This window comes from Chaetodon auriga, chromosome 1 (genome assembly GCF_051107435.1).
Source record: "Chaetodon auriga isolate fChaAug3 chromosome 1, fChaAug3.hap1, whole genome shotgun sequence".
In the NCBI taxonomy this organism is placed as follows: domain Eukaryota; kingdom Metazoa; phylum Chordata; class Actinopteri; order Chaetodontiformes; family Chaetodontidae; genus Chaetodon; species Chaetodon auriga.
Window position 1 is genome coordinate 25,794,059 of NC_135074.1, and position 19,244 is coordinate 25,813,302.

Below are 19,244 nucleotides of genomic sequence, written 5' to 3' on the forward strand. Positions count from 1 at the left end.
ATGTGAAAAAATAATTACACACAGCGCTAAGTGACTTTCTGGAAGAGTCTGACAGTTATTCAGCCAACATGTTTCAGCACAGAGCCTGCAGGAGGGCATTTTACAGAGAGGGTAGAAAAACAAGATGGCTGAATCTTTGTCACTTATAAATGAGAAATAAACACATGAACACATGACCCCTAAAGAATGCTACATATCCTGCACATACTGCACACAGACCGGACTCAAACTCTCCCACAGAGCCCCAGTGAACCCACACACAGAGGCAGAAACAGAGGCAGATGCAGGCGGATGATCCAAATCTCCCTTGTCCTTCAAACTGCATCTCTGCTCACTTATCTCTTTTCCTACTGGAAACTGCATTCTGCCACACAGATTTCTCAAAGATGGGAGAAAAGCAGGAAGGAGGAGAAAGTTCAGGGACTCTGCCCGACTCATCACTCACCGAGACAGGCCGACCCATCCGGTGCGATCTCGTGTCCTTCGGGGCAAACGCACTGGAAGCTGCCCTCCGTGTTCACGCACTCACCTCCACGGCACAGCAGAGGGTTCCTCTCACACTCATCGATGTCTGACAGGGGAAGAAAAACACACATGTACAACACACACACAGATACAAGTAGTGATATTTAATATTAGGGTTCAGCAAAAAAGTGAGACTCCAATTTAAGAGAGACTGACGTTCAGGAAGTGCTCGTTGCTTATGTTTTCATAATATATAGCTGCATGGTGAAATAGCACAAACAGCAGCTTCATAGTGATGTTAAAAACCAAGATTGATGATGAAAAACTTTTTTAAAAAGTGTTTTTACTTGTTATTTGTTTTCGTTCGCCTGCTAGCCCAGTCAGTGCCATCAGCTTATGATTGCAACTCTGCCCACATTACTTCCAGTCCAAGCTGAATTTTTTGCCACGGCGTGCAAGTAAATTTTGTCTCGCCAATTTTGGTCTAATGGCGGCTGGCTATCGGCCAACGAAAGTATTGAGACTCTCCATTTTGTGTGTACGATTTCTTCCAAGAATTTAATCAAACGGCGTCAAAAGGCAGACCAGAACAGAAATAGAGCATTAAGTATTTTCACAGACGGCAGAACACTGGGACTTGTAGCTGCATATAAAAATCATTTTGCTGGGCAGCTGATTGGGTGTCCCTCACATGCAGGTCAAGTGTGTAATAAAGAACAATTATCTTTAAGACCTTATGGAGCAGTTTTGCGAAGCGACTGTGACGACACTTGGGCTGCAGAGACTAGACCTTTTCAACACCCCACGGGGGTTTAAATAAAGTCGGTTTAATTCTCCTCCTCTCTCTCACACGCACATACACACATATATGGAAATGCACACGGCCTGGAAATTTCAGATTACATCAGCCGTCTAAACAGTGAGTTCCAGGTCTGGCATGTTAGGCGAAGCACCTCATCCAGAGCTTACGGCCCAAGAGGGAGCCTGGAGGAGATGGCTGGGTTGTGATTGGGACTGGGGTTGTGTGGCAGGCCTTCCTTTCACTTGGAGACCGTTACAGGTTGGCAAAGCTCTCCGCTCTCTGTGCGCGAGAGTTGTGGAGGAGATCAACTTTCTCATGTCCTCAGAGGCTGAATGATTTCATATGAAAGAGTGCTGTCTCTGCATGTGACTGTGCCAAATCATCTCAAGCTGGAGAGGCCACTGCTACGTATTAGCAAGTGCTGGTGTGTGAGGGTTCGTCACTCACCCATGCAGTTTTTCATCATCATGAAGCCGCTCTCGTAACCTTCGAAGCACTCGCATTCAAAATCTCCTGCTGTGTTGATACACCTGCCCTGTCCACACAGGTCGGGGGAGATGCGGCACTCGTCGATGTCTACAGGAAAGGAAAGTAAGAAAACTCAGCGAGAACCTCCATTTAAAACTGCATTAACATTCATGCATGCAGAGGAAGCCATGTACAGAGTTCTCTGTGTTTACTATAAACATAGAGAGATATTTTAAAGAACGTGATAAAAACATTTGCTTTTGCAGAGACTTTCAATTCAGTAACAAAGTGATTTAACACAGACGTTAAAAACGGATAAGATCAGTAGCAAAAGCAGTGAAGCTCAGGTATGCACTATAGATGTACAGTAAACAGAGCATAATGCCTAAGAAAAGGTTACTACATGAAAGAGAACTATAAAACGAGATTAAGAGGTGAATTCAGAGATAATTTAGGCAGCCTGAGCTCCTCAAGTGGATTCTTCCAAAGTCTAAAGCTAAAGGCCTGATCCCTTTTGAATTTAATCCCCATTTTGGAACACTTCACGCAAAGACTCTGGGATCTCACTCATATGGGGTTAAAAGGTCCCAGATATCATTTACTAACTAAGAGCCTATAAATTATTTTAGAATAAAGCTATTGCACTGGCATTTGAACCTAAAATGATGTGTGCACATTTCAGCGGAGCAGTAATGTAGCTAACCAGACTACAGGGACCAGTTCCAACAAGTCCAAAGCAGCCAGGCTCCCATTAGACTGAATGAGCTGAATGTCGGCAGTGGCTTTACACCACTTTACTGTAATTAGTGTTGGCAGAGGGGCTCAGAGAGGGGGACTGATGAAGAATGGTGAGACTTGTAAAGATAAAATGGAGATACTGTCATAGCTGATGTTGAGCAAACATTCCAGCCTGAAATAGCAGCTACGTACATGTCAGCTCTCACAGAACTGCAAATATGCGACCAGCTGATTCATGAAGAGCTCAAATTCAACATCAGTCTTAGGTAACCATTGTACAGTTAATGAATTGTTGTGTGCAGTACTCACCACTAAGGTTGAATCTTTCTTTTCATTATCAGTTAATCTGTCAGTTGTTTTTCAGTAAATCAATTATTTAATGCCACGAAACTACCCCAAAACCCAAAGATATGAAATTTATAATGACATAAACCGGCGAAAAGCACATTTGAGAAGATGGAACCAGCAGACGCTTCACATTTTTGATTGATAAATGACTTAAAGATTAAGTAATTATACAATTATTGTTGCTTAATTTAGTATATAGTATAGTAGTATTCAACACTACTCACCAGTGCAGTTCCTCTCATCAGAGTCCAGAGCGTAGCCGTTATCACAGCGACAACGGAAGCTGCCGATGGTGTTTCTACACCTTCCATTGGAGCACAGTGAGTTTATCATCCTGCATTCATTTATATCTACGGTGCAGAGCAGAGGGATAAAGACAGGTGAGAGTCCATTGATGGAACAACCCGGGCAGCGCATGCAGTTTGTGGATGGCTCGGTACCTTTGAGGAAGGGTCTGCCGTTGATGAAGTCACCCCTATGCGAGAAGCCTGGGCCACGAGGACAGAGCTGGGCATACTCCGGAGTGCCCTTCTCTGGACATTCGTCACATTCAGGTCCCCAGGCGACACCCACTGAGCAGCAGCAGGCATCCACGCGGTGCTTCCCTGAGATAGGAGCCCCACAGCGCTCGTCCTCATGGGTGAGGTAACACTGCTCTGTGCGCAGGTCTGGAAGTCACAAAGTTTACACGGATTAGATACACGAATGTGAAGTGGTATAAGAAGAGAGAAACACCAGCACACATGACATTTGGACATGAAGATGACATCAATACCACTACACATGTACGGGACCCACCAATGCATGTCCTGCCACTGACATCAACAGTCATTCCTGGAGGGCACTGGCAGAAAAAGGAGCCCGGGGTGTTGATGCACTTGCCATTGATACACACTCCGGGAAACACTTGACACTCATCCACATCTGACAGTCGGCAGAGAAAACAACATCAACAACAGGTTCACACTAATCAAATTAGATGCTGGTCTGAATTTCTGGGCATGACCTTACCTTCACAGACATTTCCTCTGACTCTAGCGAAGCCTTTACTGCAGATTGGATCTGGAAAAGGAGGACGCACGAGGCGATGTCAGTCAATGCAGTTACATGGTAAAATTAGAATTCAGTAAAATGTGCAAAATGGAGCACATTGACCCTCTCACCTTTTTCACATTTGGCACAAGGGCTGTTCCAGGCTTCTCCCAGTGTGGCGCAGCAGTGGGACTTCAGCGTAGCCCCGTTGATGTTGACTTCACAGCGATTATTGACTATCTTCAGCCAGCAGGTGCTCTTAGTAGTCTCTGTTTTACGAACCTTATAGTTACTAGATATTCAGTTACGTGGAATCAAATAACATGCAGGGAAACACGGGCTGGTAAGCCTGGTAAATCTCACATCAAATCTCCATAAAAGAGGAAAGATTTCGATCGGCTTTCTAGCAGTCAACTTGCTCTAGACAGGAAAACATCATTCTTCATTTCAAAGCAAGCGTTCATTTCATTTAAATGGTCCAATTTTTGATGCAGTGCTGGTGCAGCGTTTGACCCAATTCTTCTAACATTGTTTAATGTAGCTGATCACCGAGCTGCTGCAATGTTAAACCTGAGGCCAGACAGCTTTTTTGTGTTAATAAAGAGTGGAACAAAGGTGCTTCTAATTTTTAAACCATATTACCTACTTTTAATACTTGATACAATTAAATACGGATAGATTTGAAGAGGTTGAGGTTGATGTCTTTTTTATCGAATTATGAACATTTTTGCCAGTTAAAGTACTGTTTCGGTAACCATATCACACCATGTTCACTTACCTATGCACTCCAGCCCAGTACTGTCAAGCGAACTGCCCACTGAACACAAACACACAAAGGACCCTTGGCTGTTCCTACAATCTCCATTAACACAGGGGCTTGACTTACACTCATCCACATCTGTGGGAGAGAAAAACAACTTCTCTTATCAATCTGATCTAGCAGACATGGAGCAATGGCGTGGCATTGTACTGTGCGGCAGAATGAAAGAGACTCTGACCCTCGCAGACGTCTGTCTCAGGATTAAAGAGGTATCCTTTGGGGCACTGACAGGTGAAACTGCCTGGTGTGTTCCTGCACAGACCGTTTTCACACAGCTGCCGGTTTAGCAGACACTCATCGATATCTGCAGAAGGACACAGACAGAGAGATATGACAGCTTTCCTCACACTGGCTTTTGATATGAAGGCTGAACACTTTCATTTTCTAAGAGGACGTTACAGAGCCGTTAACCTACCAACACAGTTTTGGCCCGTCAGGTCGACCTCAAAGCCTTCATTGCAGGTGCATTTATACGTCCTCAACATATTCTCACACACCCCATTCTGGCAAATGTCAGGGTCCAGGGCACACTCGTTAATATCTGAGAAGGCAAAGAACAACCTGTTGAACGTCACAGCAGGAACAAAACGCTGAGTAATAACCCAATTTAATTCACACGGCTGTGACTGGTTTTAATATCAATGAAACACACGAGGAGCTCGCGTTCGTTACCTCTTCCATCGCCGGTTATGCCAACACCATTGGGGCACAGAGCCAGGAACTCAGCTGCAGGAAAACACACAAACAGCACCGTTTGGTTGACAAAAAAGAAGAAATAACAGTGTTTTGGAAATATCACATTTGCCAAAATCCAAGATATCTCAAAGGAAAACATTTAAAACCATGTCATTATCCACTTCCCAGCTTTGTCATTTAGCCCTGATGTATATAAAACTGTGTCCTTAATGTGGTGCAGCTCTGGCATCTTTTGATATAGAAACTTTAATTGGCAGGACTAATGAGAAGTGACTTTAGGGCGTGTGTGTTTGTGCACGTGTGTGTGCGTGGAGGCTGTCAGCGTCTAACTGTTGGCATCTCTGTCAAACAACTTAGCCGTGACTTATTCACTGTTATTCTGTCATGAAATCCAAGCTGTTATGTCATTTGATCTGGTCATCCTGACAGGTGTGTTTTGACGTAAACACGAGCTGTGTGTCTGTGTGTCTGTGTGTGTGTGTGTGTGTGTGTGTGTGTGTGAGTGTGTGTGTCAGGCAGCAGGAGGTTGCTCCATATGTGTAAAGGGTGGAGTGATTTGAATATCCGTACCAGAGCTTTGTGGTGGGCAGGGTTGGCAGGGCTCTCCATAGGCGTACTCTGTGCTGGCACAGCAGCACTCCGACTTGGTCACAGCTCCAAATAAAGGCCTAACACATTGCCCTCGCTTGTAGCCACCATAACACGAACTGCGCATGTGTGTGTCTGTCTCAGACAAAACAAGGCAGACAGAGTGTGTGAGAAACAGAGATGAGAGACCTGCAAACAGACTGAGCGAAAGAGAGGGAGAGGGAGGCGAGAGTCCGCAGCTCCAATAAACAACAACACCAGCAAAACAAACGGTCGTTCTCTCTCCATAATATCCAGGGATTTGCGGCAGTCTGCTGCGCTGATATCATCCTGACAAAAACTCACCCAGAAACGAACAACAGCCTTTCGACACTTCCCACACAATACACAAAGAAATGTCATTTGGGGGAACGCAGGAATGGAGAAAATAAAGGCAAAAACAGATCTGCTCTCCAGTGTCAGTCCAGGGGGACGGAGGCAGAACATTTATCAGCACTGATCAATGCATGCTCACTAATAGCACTGAACATGTGGTTGCAACAGGTTAACAGGATAAGCCGGTGGTGAAGTTTATTACGATGTGATTATTCTCCGCTTCGTCAAATTCAGTTTTGCTTATTCTATCACTGAACTGGAAAATATTTTCGTTGTGGTTATTCTGCTTAAACTGTGTAGACAGTTGTGAGATTAATCCTTTAAAGTATGCTCACTCTGAGCTTTCAGTTGCTTGGAAAAGTGGGACTAACATTTCCACAAAAGTTTTGTACAGTCACCGCCGGTTAAAAAAACACACGGCTATCCAGCTACCTGCACCAGATGACCGTCATCCAACATGAACACATGAACCGTTCCTGGAAACGAGACATTTACTCACCAACGCAGACCCGTCCATCCAGGCCCACGGCCATCCCAGCCATGCACTCACAGCGGAAGGATCCCTCCGTGTTGACGCAGTGGCCGTTCATGCACATGCCTGGAGTCTCACACTCATCAATGTCTAGAAGCAGACACAGCAACATCATTTCTTCATGCACTTCAGCTCCACACAGTTAATGGTTCGAATCCATTCAAATAAACCAGCGTGGTTATTAAAGTCCTCAGGTGCTTGATTCATTAAAAAACAATGACTCCAGAAGTGCTGTCCTATGCTGTTCTTCAGTCTAACGATCTCAACTAAGAAAACATTCTTTTCCTTCCACTTGATCCCGTCAGCGTATTACAATAATTATCATAATGAGCGTAAACAATGATATGGCATCCAGGCTTAAGCGTGTGTTTATGTGTGTGCGTGTTTTCTGTCTGGGCGCGTTGGGGGACAGACAGAGAGATGATGAGGCCCCGGGGCCCCTTTAGACTACACATTCCATTAATGACTGCATATATCAGCACTCTTCACCCACGCCCTGCTCTCCTATTTATTTATTCTGCTATGACTTAACCAGGTCAGTGTCTCTGAGATCAAATGTCTGTATCCGAAGTCATGCGGAGCAAGATGGCTGCAGGTTAAACACTGGACAGACTGTTCTTTATTCGATGGTTTATGTTTGAAACATTACATTCATTTAAATCCTGTTTGATGTTGTGTCTAAGTTTCATGCGGCGTCTCATAGAGTCACATGCAGCAAAATGGTGTGACTCAAGTTTGTGTCTCCTAATCAAACCGGTGCCTATCGTGGCATGTTTTTCCAATTTCAGGAGACGGCCAAATCTCTTTTCTCTTTGCACTGAACAAGTTTGGGGAAGGCTGTCTGCTAGAATCTCAAAACAGGCGGGCCCCAAATATCCACATGTCCAGCTGGCCTGCCAGGATGCTGAGGGATTTTTCCAAGGCTTTTAGGGGGATTTTTGGCTTGCGCACTAAGACTCACATAATAGAACTACTAACATGACAGAGAGGTAGCCATCTTCCAACCTTGCCGAAAATACAGTTCAAAAGAACAATTGACTCAAAAACTGTCGTGATGAAAAGGTGCGATCTTAGTAATCTGTGGGCTTTCTGACAAACACACCTACACACATGCGTCCACTGGTGTCCAGCAGGAATCCGGGTTTACAGATGCATTTGAAGCTGCCATCTTCATTGATACACAGTCCGTTGAGGCACATGTTCCTGATCAGACACTCGTCCTGGTCTGTGGGCGAACAGAAATAAATTGATAGACAGACAGCAGTGCATTTAGGAGTAAAGATACAGCGGTTAGTGTAATAGCAAGCAAAAACTAGTTTCTAAACCCTCCCTGGTACATTCAAGGACACTCACACATTGGAGAATTGATAGTCTGCAGACAGCTCATTACACTGGCGAGCTACACACACTGTCAGAAAACCAAGTCCACAAGACAAACACTGAGCAAACATAGGAATCAAGAAATTCTGGACTAAAACTTATGCTTTTGAGCAGCCAACTCTTTCATTTTGGATCTTGGAGCATCCTTGAATAGAACAACAGGCAGACATTTCAATACAATCCATGCCTAAAACTTCAGTCACTGAGTTTGACAACAGAAAATATAAGGGCCAGGCTATGCTCCATCAGAACTAGCATTTATAGTTGCTCCGAAAGGCCACACCCCACCCAGTCCTAAGGACTGATGATGGGTGGGGGGTTTCCAAAGCTATTCAACTGCTTGACAGCAGTTTGATGGAATATACTGCCCCCTTAAAAGCAACAGATAGACTACCTATCTAAAGCAAGTTTGCAAGTTTTACAGACTAAAACGAATGGAAACAAATAGATGCCTGCAAGGTATGAAGTACATATTAATATGATGGAGTCTTTGGAAAAGGTTGGTAGTAATATGAAATGAACATATTTTGTAGTTAATGGGCTGAAACACACAAAACCACCGGGAAGATCATTTAAAGTTCCGTCTATTACGGCACATGCTTGGTATTAAATCACCACCTCCAACAGATCCATGGTCCATTAAACAATAACATTACACATACTGAGGTTGTTACAGAAAAGTACCCTTTAAACATGTCCCTACTCCATTAATGCAGATGTCAGAACTTCACAGACCTTGACAGTTTTTGCCATCTGCTGAAATCTCAAATCCAGCGTTGCAGACACAGTGGAAGCTGCCCTCGGTGTTCACACAGCGGCCGTTGTTGCAGATGCGACCGTTGGCCACACACTCATCCAGGTCTGGCAGAGACAAGCACATTACACAGTAAACACATACATTCCCTTTAAGTGCGTATGTACACATGTGTGCGTGTGTGTGCATCACCTCGGCACTCTGTCCTGGTTGCAGTAGTCTGGAATCCAGCAGGACACTGACAGATGTACGACCCAGGGGTGTTCACACATTCTCCATGCGCACACGGGTTTCTCTCACATTCATCATCATCTGAAGAACAAACACAAAGCTCGTAAACTTTCTTCATCTTCATGTACCTCCAGTTTAGTGCTTAAGAAACCAGAGGCTTACCTATGCACTCTCCTCTTCCATCCAACTTGAAGCCCATGTTGCACTCACAGCGATACCCAATACCCGGCATGGGGATACACCTGCCGTTCAGGCAGAGGTTGCGGTAGGCCTGGCACATGTTGGTGATATTCTGGGTTTGGATAATAAAGGGACCTGACAGAAACATTTGCACAAATATTCTGCATCATCCATGGGTCCAATTGTTGCTGCTGTTTTTGGGTTTCTTGACATCTTAATTCATAGCTATTTGGTTAACAGAAAATGTACATACAGTATGATCAAACAAAGCAGTAAAGGAAATGTAACATCTCAGCTGCCTCCTAAAAAAAAAGCATTTCATAAGCATGCCGTCTTGAATTGCCAGACAGTGTACGCACCACATTTGCACTGTAATAAGGTCTGGCAGGATGCAGTATTATTCATTAAGGCAAAAAATGCTCTGAGTTGTTTGAATTTTCTTGAGAGGAGCCTAAACTCTGCCAAGTTCGCTTGAAAAATAGTTCCGGAGGAAATGTTATTGCGGAAGATTTTGCACATGGCTAATTAAACTCTTGACATGGTCTGGGCTGCAAACATGCAAGAATGTTTTTATTTTTTCAGATAGGATGTTTTCTGCACATATATTTTGGATATCTTTGCGGCAAAACTCAATCTAAACAAGCAGCCCTGCGTCAGCGCACAATTCAAGTCTTAGTCAAAGTTTTCCATCATTAACATGTAGTTCGGTCGCTGGAGGGTGTGGATTGTGATTGCTCAAAACCAGGATTTTGAACATAGCAACACAAGACCAAGTGGGAGGTCGGGCACTGCACATCCACTGAGTCAGAGCAGAAACTATGAGTTATTAACTATAACGGCTCACGTCAACACTGAGGACATGTCCTTTTATGAGTGTGAACTTGAACCAAACACAAGCAGAAAGCAAGAGCATACCTGGTGGAGGAGGCTGTATAGGTGGTTGTCCTGGAATTACTCCGGGGCCTGGAATAGGGCCACCTGGAACCTGACCCGGTATATGGACAGGAACGTGAATGGGAACTTGACCAGGAATCACTCCAGGTCCACGGCCCGGAGTCTGACCGGGAAAAGCTGGATAAATGCCAGGTAGGTCGGGGCTCCCTGGGACACGACCAGGTACCAGTCCTCCACCGTTCCCATCAGGTATCTGGATGCACAGTTTCTGGTACTCTTCTAAAATGAGCACATGTGAAAAACAACAGGAGGTTGACTCTGCACTGAGACAAGGAGACACATGAACATGAAGACAAGAAGTTTAAAGCCATGTGATGGTGAGTGACCCCACCTGTTCCACGAATGGGGCACATTTCAGGAGTAGACCCATCAGACCAGCAGCGCCCACTATCACAGCAGCACTGCATTTTGGTCAACAGCTGCGAGTTTTGGTTGGCACAGCGCCCGTTCAGCAGGCTAGCATAGCAGTACCCACCACGAGCATCTGTGGGAAACGACACAGCATGACGTCTGTTAAACTAGCCGTACTGTATGGAATATGGCATGTGCTGTCTGCATGTTGAGCAAATTGGCAGGAGTACAATCAAAAACTAGTCGTCGTTGCTTCAAATTTTCCATCATTTGGATGATGGAAGCCACTTCCAATAGTCATCACTTCCTATTTATTTGAACCAGTCCTACATCCTGCAGTTTCTGGCACTGTGCACCAGCATGACTAACTCTCAGGTTCCCCATTAACATAAATATATCATGTCTTGTTTCACACCCAGTCCATCCAGCATATTCACATGGAGAAACTGACAGGCTACACTATTGATTGCTTGGTTAAACTCAACAAGATGTCAGGCAGACATAGAGTTGGTGGGAGAAAAAACAATCGAGTCCTTAAGGGGCTGGAGTACATGTTAATACTGAGTGTTGCTGCATGGGAAACTGACTAAAACGTTTGGCACAATCCTTTTCTGGAGCAAAAGACTCAGACATTCTTTCCTCACAAACATCCTCTCCTGGGGGGGTAATGTGAGCGTGCGATTGCATATGCTTGTGTTTGAATACATGTGCGCATGCATGCACGTGTGAGTATGTGCTTGTACATGTAATGGACTATTCAGGCCTGTTTTGGCTTTTCTGGTGATTCTGTGTGTGTGTGTGTGTGTGGTCAACAGAAATATTACATACACACACTGTTATCATCCTCCCAGGATGTGGACTGTTCAATGCCACACACGCACACGCAGACTGACAGACAGACGCACACGCCCTTCACTTCTTCCAGCCATGATGTCAAGTCACCTGAGCACGAGAGGAGTTCACTTCACTTCGCTCATCCCCTCCTCAGTTTTATTGTTGTGGAACTAGAAACAAGCAAGTGACTACTGACCTAAATTCTACCAGCTGGAACATTGGACAGATTTCAGTTCTTTCTGCTGTCAGTGCCAGGCATAAAGGGAGAAGAACCAAAATGGGGTGGAAAAAGGAAAAGAGAATGAGGCAGCACCTTTTCTGCTCAGCTGCTTTGTCTCATATTCTATCTGTCCTGGTGACAATGAACCAGAGCAAACACAATGCAGTCCATTGACTTTTTGGAGAGGTATGACAGCCATAATGGCAGAGGACTCACCTATGCACCTGGATCCATCCACAGAGGTGTAATATCCCTGGGGACACTTGCAGAAGTAGCTGCCAACAGTGTTAGAGCATTCACCTACACCACAGAGACCTGGTATGTTTGAACACTCGTCCAGATCTACAGAGGAGAGAGAGGAGAGGAGAGGAGGAAAAAAAAACTATCCAGTACTTCTCAAAACATCTTAGATTTCTTCCTGTTTCTGTGTTCCTAAAAACTGCATAGTAATCATAACTGCTGATGAAAATGATTAAACTGAAAACGAACTAAAAATGAACGTCTTTAAGAGCGCCTCGAGCACATGTTGGCAGAGACAATGGAAATAAGGCATTGTCACACAATGTTAAATCCAGGGGCCTGTAGCTGCTCCTCTGTTAGCACCGTTAACCACCGAGTGCATATCATCATGCACAAAGAAATACACTGTAACTGCCACCCGTTTGAAACGTCTTTTACACAGTCCAGAAGTTTTCCGGCAATTATTTCTGGGCATTAAATAGCACATATTTTACTCTGCAAACGAGTGCCACAAAAACCCCTGCTCAGTCCGTTTCACCAGAGTTAAACTTGGTCTGGAAATTGTCACATTCATGTCTTAATGAGCCAATATTTTTCACAGCCTAACTGTAGGTCTTTATTTGTGCAGAAGTGATGCAGAGAGAAGGATTTTATTTAAGATTTGTCAGCCAGAAACATTAAAAAATATTGCAAGAGTCTCAGAGGCCACAATTATAAAGTAAGAAAAGACTGTGATCTAACAGTTCTGTAAGCCAGTCAGAAGTTGATAATTAGGAACCCCAGCTGAGAGAAAAATGTCCTTTCAATACTACATGGGGACATAAACTTCACTGTCTGTCTCTTGATTATCATCAATTGATTATCACAAATAAAGCAAGTCAGCAAAGTGACTCAGTCATGTGTATTATACAGCAGTATTTACATCAAATGTTAGCTAGCATTAGCTAATGTTAGCTAATGGTCATACCAGACCAAGTAAGGTTGTAACAGCAAAGGCCCCTGACTGTACCGAATTAGGCTATGGTGCATTTATTGTTCATGAAATTAGCTTTTCATCTGGAAGAGGAAAAATGTTATTTCCTCTTTACATAGTATCACTTTAACTTGAAAACTAATGAAATCAGCATTTATGTCAAGCCAACAATTAAGTGTTAAAAAGGATTACTGAGAAAAAGCAGTGCTGCTTCGGTTTAATTAAACATATTTCAAGGGAAGTGGCTTATGTGTGGTCTTTCCCCACAAAGTAATAATCAGAATACCGCGACTGAGGTGAAGCTAACCACAACTCGACGGATGTGGCTTTTAGCTCTACTTTCACATTGTTAATTAGGAACTTTGGAAATAATCTTTTTAGCCTACTCTGTCATTCACGTTCACGGTAAAAGTCAGACATTTCACTGTTTTAATGTGATGGCTGCTAGCTTGATTCTTACCTTCACATTTCTGTGAGACCTCGTTGAACTTGTGCCCAGCGGGGCATTTACATTCAAAGGATCCCACTGTGTTGATGCAGTTTCCTCCCTGACAGATGCCAGGGATGGCCTGGCACTCATCCACATCTGTACATACACAGCATACAATAAATACACACCCTAACAAACACATATGAATACACACACGAGCACAAACTCCCTTCATGTGCAAAACAAGAGAAATGACACAGAAATGGGGGCAAGAGGGCAGCACACACACATATACACACACACACAAACATTTACACACAAATCTGGCCATGTCTGAATCTGCATGGATTGAAATTGGGTCTGTTTTTACAGTCTGGCTCCGAGTTTTCCTGCGATCAACAGAGTGACAAGGGAAAAGAGAAAGAGAGAGAGGAATGTCTCCTGCAGGAGGAACAGAAATCGAAGCCAAGTCGACCAAGGAAGAGATAGACAGAGGAGGGGAAACACAGAGAGGACAAGTCTGCATTCAAAAGAACGTTATACATAAAAACTGTGACTTTGTGAGGTACATCGGTGATTATATTAATTTATTTCATGGATTTGACACGATTAAGATGTAGGTCTCCGGCTGAAAACCTCCAGGAGGCTGTGACCTGATGCAGTCCCAGAGTACTCCATGTTCCTCTGGGTCCTGGCTCAGGTCCGCCTCCCCTGCAGAGGTTCTGATGTTGTTGGGTCTGGGGCAGGCAGGCAGAGGGCCGTCTTACCAGAAATGAGCTCTCCCACGTGGCACCGCCACTGACCCGTGTTACTGACTCTGACAGTCCCGCCACAGCGGGTGTCTGCGGGCATTCCATACACATGTGGGAGGCACTGCCACCCACCCCAATTTAACCCAATTAGAACTAATCCCCTGGAGAGGGGATGATGGGTAGAGATGAGGGGATGACAGAGGGAGAGGGGTGAAGGCCCACGAGGAGGGAGAAGGAGTTAAAATGGGCAGAGAGGACAGAAGCAGCACTTTACTCAAAGAAGGAAAGGACATGGAGAGTGACAGAGAAAAAGCCGAGACAAAAACAGAAAAAGAGACAGAGGCGCTGAGGAACAGACTTTACCTTGGCACGCCCCAGTGCGATGGTTTGGTATGAACCCTCTTCGGCAAGGGTGAGGCTGGGCCGGGCACATCTCACAGGGGTGACCCCACGCCCGTCCCACTGTGGCGCAGCACAAAGTCTTTGTGCACACAATGCCTGTGAGCTGGCCTTGACACATCTGGTTATTCACCGAGGCAAAGCACGGCCCAGTGCGGTAGTCTGCAGAGGCAAAGCAAGAGTTCACCACTGTGGAAACTTCACTTTGTCTCTTTATTCTCAGTACAAACACAATGCAAAACAGCTCGGTTTGGTAGCCAGTCAAACACGTAAACAGAAAGAGAAATTTGAAGAAACTGCTATTGGCTGACGCATGTTAGATTTAAAAAACGCAAAACAGCTCATTTGTGAGATATTTCAATCAAAACGGTGACAAAGGAAGCTAAAGCTAAACGCTGAAAAACCTCGAACCCGACTTGATTCTGCGAGCGAATATCTGTCTGGCACACACAAACAGAAACACTAAAACTGAACGTAGTTTTGCATGACATCTACAACTCACTCACAATATATGTGATGAAAGTGCTGCGGAGCGGACAGTAACACACTCCATAAAGAATGCATTGTCTGTTCCTGGCATTTTAATCGGTCTGGCTCTCAGGTGCATTGGTGTGTGTGTGTGTGTGTGTGTGTGTGTGTGTGTGTGTGTGTGTGTGTGACTGTGTGTGTGTTAGAGAAAAGCAGAGATAGAAAAGGGGTCTGGAAAACCTTTTAAAGTTGTGTGGGCGGCTGTGGAAGCTAGAATAAGCAAGGACACCCAGACAATGAAAAAGCAGTCTGGTGCATATATTAGATGATTATCAGTTCTCTCGCTACCTATACGGTGTTTATAAGGCACAATGGCACATTTAACATGTAGTGTGCTGCTTTTTATTATTTTTCTAGCGATACACAATCTGGGGAATAGGTCATCATCCCTCAGGCCGGCAGAGGCTGACTGACAGGGCGTGTCTATGGAGCACAGTAGGTGATTTCCCCACTAACTACAGCAGCCTAGAATTAAAATTAAATAGCTTATGATAAATTTGAGCTCAAGAGTGTGAAGAAAGTCCCTCTGTCGAGATTCTTCATCTCTCCTCCCCTTCAAACTGGTTTAAACCTTATTCCCTTGATCCCACTGCTTGCATGCATCTATCCCCTCACTTCATCCTCTCTCCAAAGGCCACTCCTTAGCTGCAAACTCCCCACAGAATTAACAAAAATCACAAAATCTTATCAGGTGAAGGCCTGGAAGAAGATGGTGAAACAGAGATAGGGACAGAGAGAAAGGGAGAGGAGAAAACTCATCCCTCCCAAAAGAATCTGGCCGAGATCCAACGGCAAAAATCATTTCCACATTTCACGGCAGACAACAGACAGCGAGAGGAAAGAGGGAGACCGGTTCCAACAGCGCAGTCGTTTAAAACAAACGAGACATTGTGCGTTTCCCGTGTGGACCGGGGCCCAGCCCAGGCCCGTCACGTGCACCACAGCCTCCACGGTCTCTCTGCCTCTGGCACCAGCGCTGTGTGAAACAGAACTGGGTCATCTCTCCCTTTCTCACTCCCTCCTGCTCAGGCTCTACTGGAGACCGAATGCTTTTGATTCTCAGTCTACTCCTCCTTCCACCCAGAGCGGCGAAGTAACTGAGTACTTTTACTGAAGTACAGTTTTCACGTACTTGTATTTGAGTATTTGCATTTCAGCAACTTCTACAGATAACATTTCAGAGGGAACTCTTGTACTTCTTAATCCACTACAAGTTCATAAACAAACATTAGCCATGATGATCAGAAAAAATGAATCAATAAATTAACTGACTTAATTTACTGATTTAATTATCTTGGTAAGTTTTGACACCAGACATATATGGCTGATAAATCAGATATTTTACTGCATTTAATAACTGTATTTTAGCTGTAAATGCTTTTGGTTAATTTGGAAGAGTGCATGCAATATCGAATAGATCTTCAATCTCTCCCATCATGCAATCACTCAATGTCAGAATGATTCATAAACCATCAACATAAGCTGTTCCTACCAGGGACAGAAGGGATAGGATATCTAAGGTCTTTTGGTGTGAAGTACACATTTATGGAATCAGAATTATCCTCATTTCTGGGTAACTTTCGCTCTTCAGCTGAAAGTTGTCACCGTCTGATCTTACTGCACTTTGCATAGACTGAACGGTCATCACACAAAGATCAACCTTCTCTCTGTTACTAAAACCCTAATTTATCCCATCAGACAAAATATCTGTCCCTCTCTGCAGACTAAGGGATTGTTTGGGAAATACATTTATATGGCTTCTTACTCGTGTCTGTACAGTAATAAGTTACCACCAGGAGCTGGTCAAGTTAGCATACGGTAGCATAATGACTGGATAAGTTAGCCTAGCTCTGCCTAAAGTTCAGTCTGTCCTAAATAGTCCTGCATATAGCACCATGTAAAACCACAAAATTTTGTACACTTCAGTTTTTCTAAGCATGCTAGACTAAGCTAATGTTTAACATCTTCTTGGTCCAGTAGCTATATGAAGCTACCTCCATGAGCTGGTCAAGTTAGCATACAGTAGCATAAAGACTAGAAACAGCTAGCCTAGCTCTGTCTAAAGGTCAATCTGCCCTAAATTGTCCTGCACCTGGTAAAACCACAACCTGTGCAATATTCTACTTAGTGAACTTTAATGGCGCAGACAAGCTGTTTCCAGTCTATATGCTAAACTAAGTTAATGTTAATCATCTTTTGGCTGCAGCTTCGTATTTAACAGATAAGAGAGTTCTGTCATTCTTCATATCTAACTCCAAGAAAGCTAATGATTGCATTTCCCCAAATGTAATTCATCAAAACTTCCCTTATGATACTTGAGTAAAACATTTTGTCATCTGTACTTTTACTTTCATTTTTTGATTGCAGGACTACTGGTAAAAGAAGATTTTAACATAGTTTTACTTGAACTTTGAAGTAAGGGATCTGAATAATTTTTCCACCACAGCAATCTTCAGCTTTGAGACAACATCCCAGCCAGTTGCCAGGTGTCTTCTGTATCTACTTAAAGCATACAGTATGTACCTTAACTATACAAACAAAGGAATACCCTGTATAGAGGAAAAGAAGGGGGTTTGAGAAGTTTTTACATGGCGCCCATATAAGCTGAATACAGCAGAACTCAAGTTACTCCTTTCATCAGGTTCAGGTTTATGTGTTATTACTGTTGGCTGCTACACATAATCCACCTGACATAATACCTGCTTATTACAGCTGTTAGTGGAAGACTGCAAGCACTAAAACACACAGATCTGCGCATGGAGTAAAGCAAATACAAGTGTAGCACTTAAACAGTCAGCTGAGGTAAACAGGGAGAGGCAGACAGCTGTAGGGTGAAAGTGGTGTCATTTCATCTGTCATCTTACTGTCTCTCTGTGAACTGTATACAGCTGGGGGATCCACCCATGTCCTGTACATCTGGGAGCAATCGCACGTGTTCACACACAAACGCGCTCAAACGCACACACAGAATCTCGGCCAAGGTCCCAACCCCTCATCCGCAGTCTAGCCAGAGATGATCTCAAAACAGACCAAAACTTACAAAAAAAAAATCTAGCTCTTGTTTTCGCTCTTACTGCTCTACTTTTGGAAACACGTTAGCATATTATTGTAGCTGCTTCAGAAAATATGCATCTTAATATGGGAGCGGATAGTTTGGTTTGACCCTCATTTGCCAGCGATTTCATGCCTGCGCAGAAGTTCAGTTACTTTTGGAACACAATGGAAATGTCAGCTTCCTCAATGACCTGTGAGTTTATGCACAACAACGGCCTCGGTGTGAACAGGAGGGAAGCCCGCCAGGAAGTGGGTCAAAAGAGTTTCCTGGATTAACTCCAAAATGTTTGTACACACAGAAATCTGTCCACCTTTTCCACATCCACCCTTCCTCAATCTGCCCCTTGCAGATGGTGCTCACAGCATCCTTACAGGCCTTAACATATGTGTAAGCTGTGCACATGCATCTGTTTGTGCGTGTTTCCATGCATGTATTATGGGGTCTTATATCTGGGTGGGGCCTTCCCTATTGGCCCGTCAGCAGATTTCTCCATCCTCCAAGGACTAACAAGTTGAGCACGCACTCAAACACACACACAGACACACAGACACACAGACACACACACACACACACACACACACACACACACACACACAGTTGATTATCTATCTACTGAGGTTTGCACTGGGCTAGAACAGAGCCTGATAGGGGAAAGTCAGTGAGGCATGAAGAGACAAGTGAGCCCCTCAGCTGACTGACCGACTTCCCTGTTGTGCTCTGGCTGCTGACTTATTGACTGTGTAACTCACGTGTTGCCACGTCTCAAGCCAGTCTTTCACCACCATCCCAAGTGAACTCAATGGCGTCACACCGAAAGCTCGACTTTATTGCTCCGAAGCTAAACGACTCTACAGCAGGAGCACAGAGCCCTTCGAGCGATCAGCTGCAGAGCGGCTGGATCTCACCAATCCCACATTCCAACCTAAATCACATTTGTAACCAACAAAGAGCACGTTGATGTACCAGGCTGCATTTTCCCTGCGGTCAGCTGTGCCTGGTGGTGGGACCACTGGTCAGCAGATCACCAGTCACTTTGGCAGCATACAGCTCAAAGTCACACAGCTCTGTAGTAGTGATGTGTTCATACTCTTTCCACATC

At 44.3% G+C, this 19,244-nt stretch overlaps 1 protein-coding gene across 1 annotated transcript in view; it reads right to left on the reverse strand.

The window, feature by feature from the left end:
- fbn1 (fibrillin 1) overlaps positions 1 to 19,244 on the reverse strand; it is a 58,219-nt gene that overhangs the window by 30,779 nt on the left and 8,196 nt on the right. Inside the window, exons 7-28 of the mRNA XM_076731934.1 lie at positions 14,527 to 14,724; positions 13,442 to 13,567; positions 11,985 to 12,110; positions 10,695 to 10,847; positions 10,325 to 10,582; positions 9,392 to 9,544; positions 9,191 to 9,310; positions 8,980 to 9,105; positions 7,967 to 8,089; positions 6,832 to 6,954; positions 5,940 to 6,092; positions 5,346 to 5,399; positions 5,089 to 5,214; positions 4,852 to 4,977; positions 4,632 to 4,751; positions 3,985 to 4,122; positions 3,833 to 3,883; positions 3,620 to 3,745; positions 3,262 to 3,489; positions 3,046 to 3,171; positions 1,715 to 1,843; positions 446 to 571 (exon numbers count right to left, since the gene is read on the reverse strand). Coding sequence (XP_076588049.1) covers positions 446 to 571; positions 1,715 to 1,843; positions 3,046 to 3,171; positions 3,262 to 3,489; positions 3,620 to 3,745; positions 3,833 to 3,883; positions 3,985 to 4,122; positions 4,632 to 4,751; positions 4,852 to 4,977; positions 5,089 to 5,214; positions 5,346 to 5,399; positions 5,940 to 6,092; positions 6,832 to 6,954; positions 7,967 to 8,089; positions 8,980 to 9,105; positions 9,191 to 9,310; positions 9,392 to 9,544; positions 10,325 to 10,582; positions 10,695 to 10,847; positions 11,985 to 12,110; positions 13,442 to 13,567; positions 14,527 to 14,724 — 3,009 coding nt within the window. The remainder of the gene's footprint in view (positions 1 to 445; positions 572 to 1,714; positions 1,844 to 3,045; positions 3,172 to 3,261; positions 3,490 to 3,619; positions 3,746 to 3,832; positions 3,884 to 3,984; positions 4,123 to 4,631; positions 4,752 to 4,851; positions 4,978 to 5,088; positions 5,215 to 5,345; positions 5,400 to 5,939; positions 6,093 to 6,831; positions 6,955 to 7,966; positions 8,090 to 8,979; positions 9,106 to 9,190; positions 9,311 to 9,391; positions 9,545 to 10,324; positions 10,583 to 10,694; positions 10,848 to 11,984; positions 12,111 to 13,441; positions 13,568 to 14,526; positions 14,725 to 19,244) is intronic.